This window comes from Oncorhynchus tshawytscha, linkage group LG02 (assembly GCF_018296145.1).
Source record: "Oncorhynchus tshawytscha isolate Ot180627B linkage group LG02, Otsh_v2.0, whole genome shotgun sequence".
NCBI lineage: Eukaryota > Metazoa > Chordata > Actinopteri > Salmoniformes > Salmonidae > Oncorhynchus > Oncorhynchus tshawytscha.
Genome location: NC_056430.1, coordinates 58024025 through 58036177, shown reverse-complemented (window position 1 = coordinate 58036177; position 12153 = coordinate 58024025). Strand labels below are relative to the sequence as shown.

The 12153-nt window shown below is 41.8% G+C and overlaps 1 protein-coding gene across 4 annotated transcripts in view; it reads left to right on the top strand.

Moving 5' to 3' along the window:
• Positions 1-65: 65 nt before the first annotated feature.
• Positions 66-12153, top strand: part of capn1b (calpain 1, (mu/I) large subunit b) — a 28876-nt gene continuing 16788 nt past the window's right edge. For 2 of the 4 annotated variants that reach the window (XR_002955943.2, XM_024443916.2), the window contains exons 1-4: positions 66-858; positions 2465-2494; positions 4855-5101; positions 6865-6934. Coding sequence is in view for 3 of the 4 variants with exons in the window: in XM_024443916.2 (XP_024299684.1) it covers positions 4856-5101; positions 6865-6934 (316 nt within the window). In the remaining variant the exon portion in view is untranslated. The remainder of the gene's footprint in view (positions 859-2464; positions 2495-4854; positions 5102-6864; positions 6935-12153) is intronic. The other 2 variants (XM_024443931.2, XM_024443940.2) reach the window with 2 other exon arrangements.

The window sequence follows — 12153 nt, the reverse complement described above, 5'->3', positions numbered from 1 at the left end:
ATAGGCCTATACGGCCTATGATGCCCAGTTGCGCACCAACTATACACGGATCTTGGCCCTTCAATAATACGCTAAATACGATTGGGTGGATAAGATTGGATTGGTTGATTCATTTATGCTGAGCCGCGGGGCACCGCACATAGGCACCACACGTCATCGGGCGAAAAGGAGGCGCTCCTTTCTCAAACCAAACAGTAATCTGCCTCGCTCGGTCATTTTGGCATCAAGGCAGAATGGTGCATCGTCCAGAAACACATCTCTTTTCCATAAAATAAATGTTTGAATTTTCTATCTAGTTTTCATTAGGAAAGCAGATAACGCGTTTTTATCTAACGCAATCCCTTTTGCATGGGAAAACACAGAATCTTAGCTTCATTGCGTCACTTTTGTTTTGAACTGCATCACATCCGGCGGTGATTGGGAGTCCCATAGGGCGGCGCACAATTGGCCCAGCGTTGTCCGGATTTGGCCGTCATTGTAAATAAGAATTTGTTCTTAACTTAACTGACTTCACGAGTTAAATAAAGGTTAAATAAAAAATGAACCGACTTCGCCGTGGGCTTTGAACGGGACTCCTGGCTCACGCCCGGGAGGCAGTCCTGTTCCAAATCGAATGCAATCAACTTTTAGTCGTCGCAAAACACGCCTGCCCGGGCGGGATTAATCGAATCCCCTCATTTTGATGCTGCTAAACCCCTCCCACCGGAATGGGCTGGGCAAGACACTGCAGTAACAACACTGATTGCATCTTTGTTCTGGCCTTCACTCATATGACATGATAGATATATTTACACATATCGGTTAACAGAGACACTGAACGTCACCTCGGAAAGTGTCTAAAAAGATTTCGGGTCAGTGGTAAGTTATATCTGATCTATGATTTGGAATGCAAGATGCATGTCTCTATGTGATTGTGTTATTGAATTGGGACTATTTACCGAAATTAAATGCGCTGAAACTCAGCATAACAGCATATATTGCATGTTACCATGCTTCATTGCAATGGTAATCTATGTGAAGCATGTCCAGTCATGGAAATTAGTTTTGCGGGTTTGGATGATGCAATATGATGTGATGAACTGCTCAGTATCAGCTGATTCCTCCAAACATGGCAGGCGACTCTCTTCTTTGAGAGACGTTATCCTTGGTCCTTGATATGATTTCTAAAACAAAATAAATTCTCTCTGAAAGGCTCCATTACTGTCATACACCCTTCACGGTCAACACTTGACATGCTGCTCTGAGGCATTTTATTTATACAACTATAAAAAGATCATGAGCTCATTTGATCCACTGAAAACAACATGAACAAATGTGATATGCACAGGGATTATTGCAGAAATTAAAGTAGTCTACAGGCCTATACTTCAAATGACTCGCAACCATGTAGATTGTGGTTCAATTAATTATAATAAGGAGGCTAACACAGTGTTATTGAGGGTTTATTTTAAAGGTGATGCAGCTTTCTGGAAGGGGTGTGAACCTGACTAGACTGAAATCAATACTCAAAGCAACAATTTGATCAGTTTGATGCAGGCTTACAGCATAGGCTGTTGGATTTATCCAAGAATATGAAATGATCATTCAATGTTTTCTTGATGACCATGAAATGAACAAGAAATGCACATTTAATTCCACATAGTTAACTATAGTGTTGGCAGGCAAATTGGCATTAGTTCCAATGGACTTGCCACAAGCATTTCAGTTTCAATCAACAGTATTGATTCAAATGTATTGTTGCAGCCTTGTTTATTGATATATCAACCCAAACAAATTCCTTGTTAGACTTTCTTTCTGGTTACTATGTAAAATGTATATATGGAGTATACCCCATAAAATGTATTTTATTGGTAATAGAAGAAGACGAGGGCTGTTTATTGTATTAGGTGCGCGGTGTAAATGAGTGCAAAAACAAAAGGGGATTCCAACTGTGTGAAAATTGAGCATCACTACCAGTTTATTGAAGTGTGTTTGATTTCCACAGCAAGTGTCTTTGGATGGAGGAAGGGAGTCATTGTCTGCAACAATTGAATTCTGTTTTTAGGTCCTACTTTGTCATGTACCATACAGATCTGCTACAACGATCGACTATTGTACCATAAACCTTTTTTGTTATGAGACACAGTTCAGCATTCAAAAACAGTTGCTTCTTGTTATAAGTCTGTGATGCTACAGTGCCGCTGTGTTCAAAGCAATCCCCCCTCTAGTCAATTAACCTAGTGAATGACATGACATACTGTACCATCCAGCTCTATAGGTACCTACAAGAGTTCTCTACCAGCTGCTGTCCTTATCAATCTCATGTCAGTGAAATGTACAACATGGACAACGAACAGTGCTTCTTGCTTGCATGTGTGTATAGCTCACTGCTTTGCTATACTACAGTGAAATTCCAGCTATGTATGCATGTGACTGCACCTGTGAAGACTGAATCCTAAATTAACTGGACTTTTGTTTTCCCAAGCCTGCTGCCTCCCACACTGAAGGACTGAAGGTACAATAATATATATGTGTGTTCTTGTCATGGTCTGTTCAGTGACTGGAGTGGAGTCTAATGTACAGATTGGAATTGTAGTCCCTTCTCTAACTTAAGCATCAAATAATGTTTTATGCTGCAGTTTCAGTTTTGTGTCTAACAGAATTGCGTTGACGGACACAGGGTGTCCTTCCTCTGTATCCAATTATGTTAGAGCATGATCACCTTTTTTTAGGGCAGGCCAGGAAGAATGCCTCTTCAAAGTATTTGAGCATAGTGATTGTTCTACCGTATAACTATCCAGCCATATAAACAAAATATATGTTTTATATGGCTGGATATAAACATACTGAAAGTGTATGATCAATAGTCAAACTGTATCTGCAAAAGGCTATCATCCCACTTATTAATTTACATGAAAATACTAGTGGAATTCCAGACAATCCAAACGCCTTTACATTGTGGCACTCAGTTTTACCTATGAAATATTCAGACAGCACTCAGAGAGAGTGTCCTACCCATGGCCACTCTGGGGCCATCACGGCTCCTAGCTCTGATACATTATCTCCATTGTCATGAGTAAAAAGCGTTTACTGATAATGAGCCACATCGTACAGTGTCCCCTCTCATTTGAAACAATGTCCCTCTGCCTACACGTTTATTCTGTTGGGGCTATTTACAGTGCCTTGCGAAAGTATTCGGCCCCCTTGAACTTTGTGACCTTTTGCCACATTTCCGGCTTCAACATAAAGATATAAAACTGTATTTTTTTGTGAAGAATCAACAACAAGTGGGACACAATCATGAAGTGGAACGACATTTATTGGATATTTCAAAGTTTTTTAACAAATCAAAAAACTGAAAAATTGGGCGTGCAAAATTATTCAGCCCCCTTAAGTTAATACTTTGTAGCGCCACCTTTTGCTGCGATTACAGCTGTAAGTCGCTTGGGGTATGTCTCTATCAGTTTTGCACATCGAGAGACTGAATTTTTTTTCCCATTCCTCCTTGCAAAACAGCTCGAGCTCAGTGAGGTTGGATGGAGAGCATTTGTGAACAGCAGTTTTCAGTTCTTTCCACAGATTCTCGATTGGATTCAGGTCTGGACTTTGACTTGGACATTCTAACACCTGGATATGTTTATTTTTGAACCATTCCATTGTAGATTTTGCTTTATGTTTTGGATCATTGTCTTGTTGGAAGACAAATCTCCGTCCCAGTCTCAGGTCTTTTGCAGACTCCATCAGGTTTTCTTCCAGAATGGTCCTGTATTTGGCTCCATCCATCTTCCCATCAATTTTAACCATCTTCCCTGTCCCTGCTGAAGAAAAGCAGGCCCAAACATGATGCTGCCACCACCATGTTTGACAGTGGGGATGGTGTGTTCAGGGTGATGGGCTGTGTTGCTTATACGCCAAACATAACGTTTTGCATTGATGCCAAAAAGTTCAATGTTGGTTTCATCTGACCACAGCACCTTCTTCCACATGTTTGGTGTGTCTCCCAGGTGGCTTGTGGCAAACTTTAAACGACACTTTTTATGGATATCTTTAAGAAATGGCTTTCTTCTTGCCACTCTTCCATAAAGGCCAGATTTGTGCAATATACGACTGATTGTTGTCCAATGGACAGAGTCTCCCACCTCAGCTGTAGATCTCTGCAGTTCATCCAGAGTGATCATGGGCCTCTTGGCTGCATCTCTGATCAGTCTTCTCCTTGTATGAGCTGAAAGTTTAGAGGGATGGCCAGGTCTTGGTAGATTTGCAGTGGTCTGATACTCCTTCCATTTCAATATTATCGCTTGCACAGTGCTCCTTGGGATGTTTAAAGCTTGGGAAATCTTTTTGTATCCAAATCCGGCTTTAAACTTCTTCACAACAGTATCTCGGACCTGCCTGGTGTGTTCCTTGTTCTTCATGATGCTCTCTGCGCTTTTAACGGACCTCTGAGACTATCACAGTGCAGGTGCATTTATACGGAGACTTGATTACACACAGGTGGATTGTATTTATCATCATTAGTCATTTAGGTCAACATTGGATCATTCAGAGATCCTCACTGAACTTCTGGAGAGAGTTTGCTGCACTGAAAGTAAAGGGGCTGAATAATTTTGCACGCCCAATTTTTCAGTTTTTGATTTGTTAAAAAAGTTTGAAATATCCAATAAATGTCGTTCCACTTCATGATTGTGTCCCACTTGTTGTTGATTCTTCACAAAAAAATACAGTTTTATATCTTTAGGTTTGAAGCCTGAAATGTGGCAAAAGGTCGCACAGTTCAAGGGGGCCGAATACTTTCGCAAGGCACTGTATATGCTAGCTTCCAGTAACCCACCTCTTAACACACACCCACACACCCTCTTATTTCTTCCATCCCAGCATGTACCCATTCGGAGGGGTCTCAGCGCGCATCCAGAGGGAGAGACTACACGCCGAGGGAATGGGAACCAACGAGCGGGCGCTGAAGTTCCTCAACCAGGACTACGAGGCCTTGAAGCAGGAGTGCCTGGAGAGCGGCTGCCTGTTCGAGGACTCCTGCTTCCCCCCCGAGCCACCCTCCCTGGGCTTCAAAGAGCTGGCCCCCCACTCATCCAAAACCCAGGGCGTGGAGTGGATGAGGCCCACAGTAAGAGACTGATAGGAGTCAGTGTTCCAAATTAATATTGTATTTGAAGCCATACAAGAGATACACATACAAATCCCTTGGTTGTATCAACCCTTTGGGCTCCTGAGTGGCACAGGGGTCTAAGGCACTGCATCTCTGTGCTATAGGCGTCACTAAAGACCCTGGTTCGATTCCAGGCTGTATCACAACCGCCGTGTTTGGGAGTCCCATAGGGCCATGCACAATTGGCCAAGCGTCGTCTGGTTTAGGGTATGGCCGGGGTAGGTCGTCATTGTAAATAAGAATTTGTTCTTAACTGACTTGCCTAGTTAAATAAAGGTTAAATAAAATAAATGCAGATCTCAAGTAAGGATTTGTCCCTAAACTCATAAATGATATTGCAAAAAAGTGTGTAAGCTATTCTTGTGGTGTCTAAATGGCTTTTGCTCCAGCCTCTGAATCAAACCCTTGTTCCTGTGTGGTTAGACTGCAGGATGTGCACAGTATGTGCTACTTGCAGACACATGGAACTCTAGATATATTTTGTGCCTATGCTGAGAATTAAATAGTTATTTTGGCATGGAGGGGCACAATGAATGGCATGTCATGAGAAAAAAAAACAGCCGGTCTTTTCAACAAAGAGGGTTAGGGGGTTGAGAGTTAGCTTTTAGGGTTAGCATTTCACCAAACCTGAAAAGGTGCTGTTTAAGATGAGTCTCTCATTGTGACTTCTGTGTCCTTACCAGTAATTCCTCCCTCTCCATGCAAAGATAAAGGTCGCAGTTGCCAGGTCGCAGTTGTAAATGAGAACTTGTTGTCAACTGGCCTACCTGGTTAAATAAAGGTGAAATATAAATATAAAACACTCAAACAACAAATGAGTCCCTTCCTTGATTATGTATCCACAAATGGTTGATACATTACTGTGGTCACAATGTGCCAGTCTATTTCTGCTTTCAAATAGTTCTTTGTATTGAAAAATGTATTTTATTCTTTACTACAGGAAAATGTTAGTGTCTGGTGGGCAAAAAACAAATGTAACTCAAAATCCCTCTTTCGCGCAGCATGTGATGACACTGTCATTATGTAGCAGAGGTAAAGACAGCACTGTTGATAGATTAATGTGGCGGTGGGCTGGCGTGAGAGCCATGCTCACTTCAGTCAGCGTCCCTTGTCGGGAAGTGTTGAACAAACAGTCTAGAGGCCTACATGCCAGACATATCTCCTCCAACAGCTGCTGCTTGTGTATACTAACGAACAGCACAAGCTGCTAAATTATTTAAATAACTTAAGGCTGAGATGGCAGCCCTGCTCTCTCACACTAGCGGCAGCTTTTCACTCCTCAAATCATGCTTTGATGTCATTTGACTCTGTACCGGTACCCCCTGTATATAGCCCCGCTATTGTTATTTACTGCTGCTTTTTAATGATTTGTTATTCTTATGTCTTTTTTTTGGGGGGGGGGTTCTTAAAACTGTATTGTTGGTTAAGGGTTTGTAAGTATTCGGCACGTGACAAATAACATTTGATTTGTTGAGAGAGTAACAATCTACTTTTGACAGACATTTTGAAAGCTTGAAAAGTTTGACCAAAGATACTTTCAGTGTCAGTCCAAAATGGCCATGGGTAAAGTTGCAAAATCCTAAGTAGGGGTACTGTAATTACACAAGCTTTTGCACCAGATTTAAAAACATCAGCCACATTTTCATTCATGATATTTGTCTCTGTGTACATATTTGCGTGTCTTTAAAATACTGTTTCTGATTTAACTTCATTTTCAATAGGAGTTTTCAGATAACCCTGAGTTCATTTTGGGCGGCGCCACAAGGACTGATATCTGTCAAGGAGCACTGGGTGAGTATCAATGTGCTTAGGTGTCAATGTGCTGTAATAGTTTGACACTAAAAGGGGGCTTAATGGAAGGCCTTAAAAATAATATGTATTTCTGTTTTCTGCAGTGTGGTACTCCAGGAACTACAGTACTACTATTGTAATAGCTCAGACACACCGATAGGATTGTCAAACTTTTGCTTGCCGACAGTACTTAGCACCTCTGAACAGAGTGTTGGCAGTCGATCTCTTTTGTATTCACACAGCAAAGACCTTGAAGTCATCAGCTATTCAGCCTTGTTAAAATACTCCAGACCAGAAGGTGGCAGTAGCCTTGTTTGGCAATGCATATCCATGTGAGTTGCTTCATGGTCTAGTCAATGTTACTTAGCTAACTAGCCAACTGCGCTAATGTTGCTATTGTTGTAGAAAGCCATTGTTGATACCAGCCAGCTGGCCACAGCTAGTTTGGCAACAGCTAAATAATAGCTAGCAAGATGACAAAAACTATTTAATTTACTCTCACATGGACAGTCCATAGATATATTTTTAGCTATCTGGTTAACATTAGCTAAATTGTTAGCATGATTCTCTAGATAGCTAGCTAGCTGTTGTGCTAGCTAGGTAACGTAAAGACGCTGTATTGACTCTGGGCAGCCAGCTACAGGCTGCTGCTTCATGGAAATTAGTCCATTGTGATTTCATTATAATGTTACTAGCTACAGTGGCCAGATAGCTAGCTTGGTAAAGCATTTAGTGTTGTGTGCATTGTGCTGCACTTATTAAGACCCCATTCATTTTATATGAAGTGTGTGTGACTACCTTGCTCAGTTAGCAAGCTAACGTTAGCTATCTAGCGAACTAATAAGCTAGTGCACATTAGCAAAAAGTACTTATTCGAGCACAAAACTCCTTAGCTAGACGTAAAAAAATATAAAGACTTGCTCTAGAAAAAAATATGTATTATACAGCTTTATTGTTTTATTTAGAACACTGACGAAAAGGGTGGATTAGACCAGAAAAAGTGCCCTATTTTTTTCCCCCTTGTCACTCCTGTCGGCTCCCCCATGTGGAGGTTCGTGCTCTCTGATTGTCTCAAAGTCAAGTTGTCGGCTACTGCCTAGCATTGCGATTCTACAAGTAGAAGCTGTAGTTTTGGCGGTACCAGGTCGATACTCAGCAGGTATGTATTTTGTACTAGCAAGAAAAGGAACGGCCTCCTTCTGTGATAAGTACCTATTGGGAGTCTATCTACACTCAGATTTTCTGTGTGTTTCTTCCTTAAGCGGTTTCTGGGAGAAAAAGTCCCTGTTATAAAAAAACTTGTTGCTTAACAGCAGCGTCCCTCCCCCTCCCTCTAATGTGTTGCATGTTTTCAATGTGAATGTTATTTTCCTTGACAGAGCACTTAAGTGAAACCAGAGGACTAGAAAAACTAACAAAGTTACTGCCTGCATGGAACAGTGAATAGCTCTTCCCTCATTCTGAGACATACAGTAGTTCATTCTGCTCCATAGAACAGAAAAACAACTCATCAATTCTTGCCAGACCTAACTTGCCTAGATGTGCAGTGGGATAGATTACGGTTATGGTTTTTCACATTCCTTGGGAGTGGTGGGAGTTCTGTGAATCAAGTAGTATACAGCATTGTATGAGATCTTCAGTTTCTTGGCAATTTCTCGCATGGAATAGCTTTAATTTCTCAGAACAAAAATATACTGACGAGTTGTTTCTGGCCATTTTGAGCCTGTAATTGAACCCACAAATGCTGATCCTCCAGATACTCAACTAGTTTAAGAATGCCAGTTTATTGCTTCTTTAATCAGGACAACAGTTTTCAGCTGTGCTAACATAATTGCAAAAGGGTTTTCTAATGATCAATAAGCCTTTTAAAATGATAAACTGGGATTAGTGAACACAACGTGCCATTGGAACACAGGAGTGATGGTTGCTGATAATGGACTATCTACATAGGAGTATAAAGGCCCATTAAAAATAAGACATTTCCAGCTACAATAGTCATTTACAACATTAACAATGTCTGCACTGTATTTCTGATCAGTTTGGTGTTATTTTAATGGACAAAAAGTGAGCTTTTCTTTCAAAACCAAGGACATTTCTAAGTGACCCCAACCTTTTGAACGGTAGTGTACATATATACATACAGTACTAGTCAAACGTTTGGACACACCTACTCATTCAAGGGTTTTTCAGATTTTTTTCCTAATTTATACATTGTAGAATAATAGTGAAGATATCAAAACTATGAAATAACATAGTAACCAAAAAAGTGCAAAACAAATCAAAATATACTTATTTATTTTATTTTATTTCATCTTTATTTAACCAGGTAGGCAAGTTGAGAACAAGTTCTCATTTACAATTGCGACCTGGCCAAGATAAAGCAAAGCAGTTCGACACATACAATGACACAGAGTTACACATGGAGTAAAACAAACATACAGTCAATAATACAGTATAAACAAGTCTATATACGATGTGAGCAAATGAGTTGAGATAAGGGAGGTAAAGGCAAAAAAAGGCCATGGTGGCAAAGTAAATACAATATAGCAAGTAAAACACTGGAATGGTAGATTTGCAATGGAAGAATGTGCAAAGTAGAAATAAAAATAATGGGGTGCAAAGGAGCAAAATAAATCAATAAATTAAATGCAGAAGGGAAAGAGGTAGTTGTTTGGGCTAAATTATAGGTGGGCTATGTACAGGTGCAGTAATCTGTGAGCTGCTCTGACAGTTGGTGCTTAAAGCTAGTGAGGGAGATAAGTGTTTCCAGTTTCAGAGATTTTTGTACTTCCTTCCAGTCATTGGCAGCAGAGAACTGGAAGGAGAGGCGGCCAAAGAAAGAATTGGTTTTGGGGGTGACTAGAGAGATATACCTGCTGGAGCGTGTGCTACAGGTGGGAGATGCTATGGTGACCAGCGAGCTGAGATAAGGGGGGACTTTACCTAGCAGGGTCTTGTAGATGACATGGAGCCAGTGGGTTTGGCAACGAGTATGAAGTGAGGGCCAGCCAACGAGAGCGTACAGGTCGCAATGGTGGGTAGTATATGGGGCTTTGGTGACAAAACGGATTGCACTGTGATAGACTGCATCCAATTTGTTGAGTAGGGTATTGGAGGCTATTTTGTAAATGACATCGCCAAAGTCGAGGATTGGTAGGATGGTCAGTTTTACAAGGGTATGTTTGGCAGCATGAGTGAAGGATGCTTTGTTGCGAAATAGGAAGCCAATTCTAGATTTAACTTTGGATTGGAGATGTTTGATATGGGTCTGGAAGGAGAGTTTACAGTCTAACCAGACACCTAAGTATTTGTAGTTGTCCACGTATTCTAAATCAGAGCCGTCCAGAGTAGTGAAGTTGGACAGGCAGGAAGGTGCAGGTAGCGAACGGTTGAAGAGCATGTATTTAGTTTTACTTGTATTTAAGAGCAATTGGAGGCCACGGAAGGAGAGTTGTATGGCATTGAAGCTTGCCTGGAGGGTTGTTAACACAGTGTCCAAAGAAGGGCCAGAAGTATACAGAATGGTGTCGTCTGCATAGAGGTGGATCAGAGACTCACCAGCAGCAAGAGCGACCTCATTGATGTATACAGAGAAGAGAGTCGATCCAAGAATTGAACCCTGTGGCACCCCCATAGAGACTGCCAGAGGTCCGGACAACAGACCCTCCGATTTGACACACTGAACTCTATCAGAGAAGTAGTTGGTGAACCAGGCGAGGCAATCATTTGAGAAACCAAGGCTGTCGAGTGTGCCGATGAGGATGTGGTGATTGACAGAGTCGAAAGCCTTGGCCAGATCATTGAATACGGCTGCACAGTAATGTTTCTTATCGATGGCAGTTAAGATATCGTTTAGGACCTTGAGTGTGGCTGAGGTGCACCCATGACCAGCTCTGAAACCAGATTGCATAGCAGAGAAGGTATGGTGAGATTCGAAATGGTCGGTAATCTGTTTGTGGACTTGGCTTTCGAAGACCTTAGAAAGGCATGGTAGGATAGATATAGGTCTGTAGCAGTTTGGGTCAAGAGTGTCCCCCCCCTTTGAAGAGGGGGATGACCGCAGCTGCTTTCCAATCTTTGGGAATCTCAGATGACACGAAAGAGAGGTTGAACGGGCTAGTAATAGGGGTGGCAACAATTTCGGCAGATAATTTTAGAAAGAAAGGGTCCAGATTGTCTAGCCCGGCTGACTTGTAGGGGTCCAGATTTTGCAGCTCTTTCAGAACATCAGCTGAATGGATTTGGGAGAAGGAGAAATGGGGAAGGCTTGGGCGAGTTGCTGTGGGGGGTGCAGTGCTGTTGACCGGGGTAGGAGTAGCCAGGTGGAAAGCATGGCCAGCCGTAGAAAAATGCTTATTGAAATTCTCAATTATGGTGGATTTATCAGTGGTGACAGTGTTTCCTATCTTGTGGGCAGCTGGGAGGAGGTGTTCTTATTCTCCATGGACTTTACAGTGTCCCCAAACTTTTTTGAGTTAGTGTTGCAGGAAGCAAATTTCTGCTTGAAAAAGCATTGGCTTTTCTAACTGCTTGTGTATAATGGTTTCTAGCTTCCCTGAACAGCTGCATATCACGGGGGCTGTTCGATGCTAATGCAGTACGCCATAGGATGTTTTTGTGTTGGTTAAGGGCAGTCAGGTCTGGGGAGAACCAAGGGCTATACCTGGTTCTAAATTTCTTGAATGGGGCATGTTTATTTAAGATGGTTAGGAAGGCATTTAAAAAAAAATATCCAGGCATCCTCTACTGACAGGATAAGATCAATATCCTTCCAGGAAACCCCGGCCAGGTCGATTAGAAAGGCCTGCTCGCTGATTTAATATATGAGATTCTTCAAAGTAGCCACCCGTTGCCTTGATGACAGCTTTGCACGCACTCTTGCGTTTCAGCCAATCAGCTGTGTTGTGACAAGGTAGGGTTGGTATACAGAAGATAGCCCTATTTGGTAAAAGTCCTTATTGTGGCAGGAACAGCTCAAATAAGTGAAGAGAAATGACAGTCCATCATTACTTTAAGACATGAAGGTCAGTCAATCTGGAAAATTTCAAGAACTTTGAAAGTGTCTTCAAGTGCTGTCGCAAAAACCATCAAGCGCTATGATGAAACTGGCTCTCATGAGGACCACCACAGGAATGTAAGACCCAGAGTTACGTCTGCTGCAAAGGATAAGTTCATTAGAGGTACCAGCCTCACAAATTGCAGCCCAAATAAATGCTTCA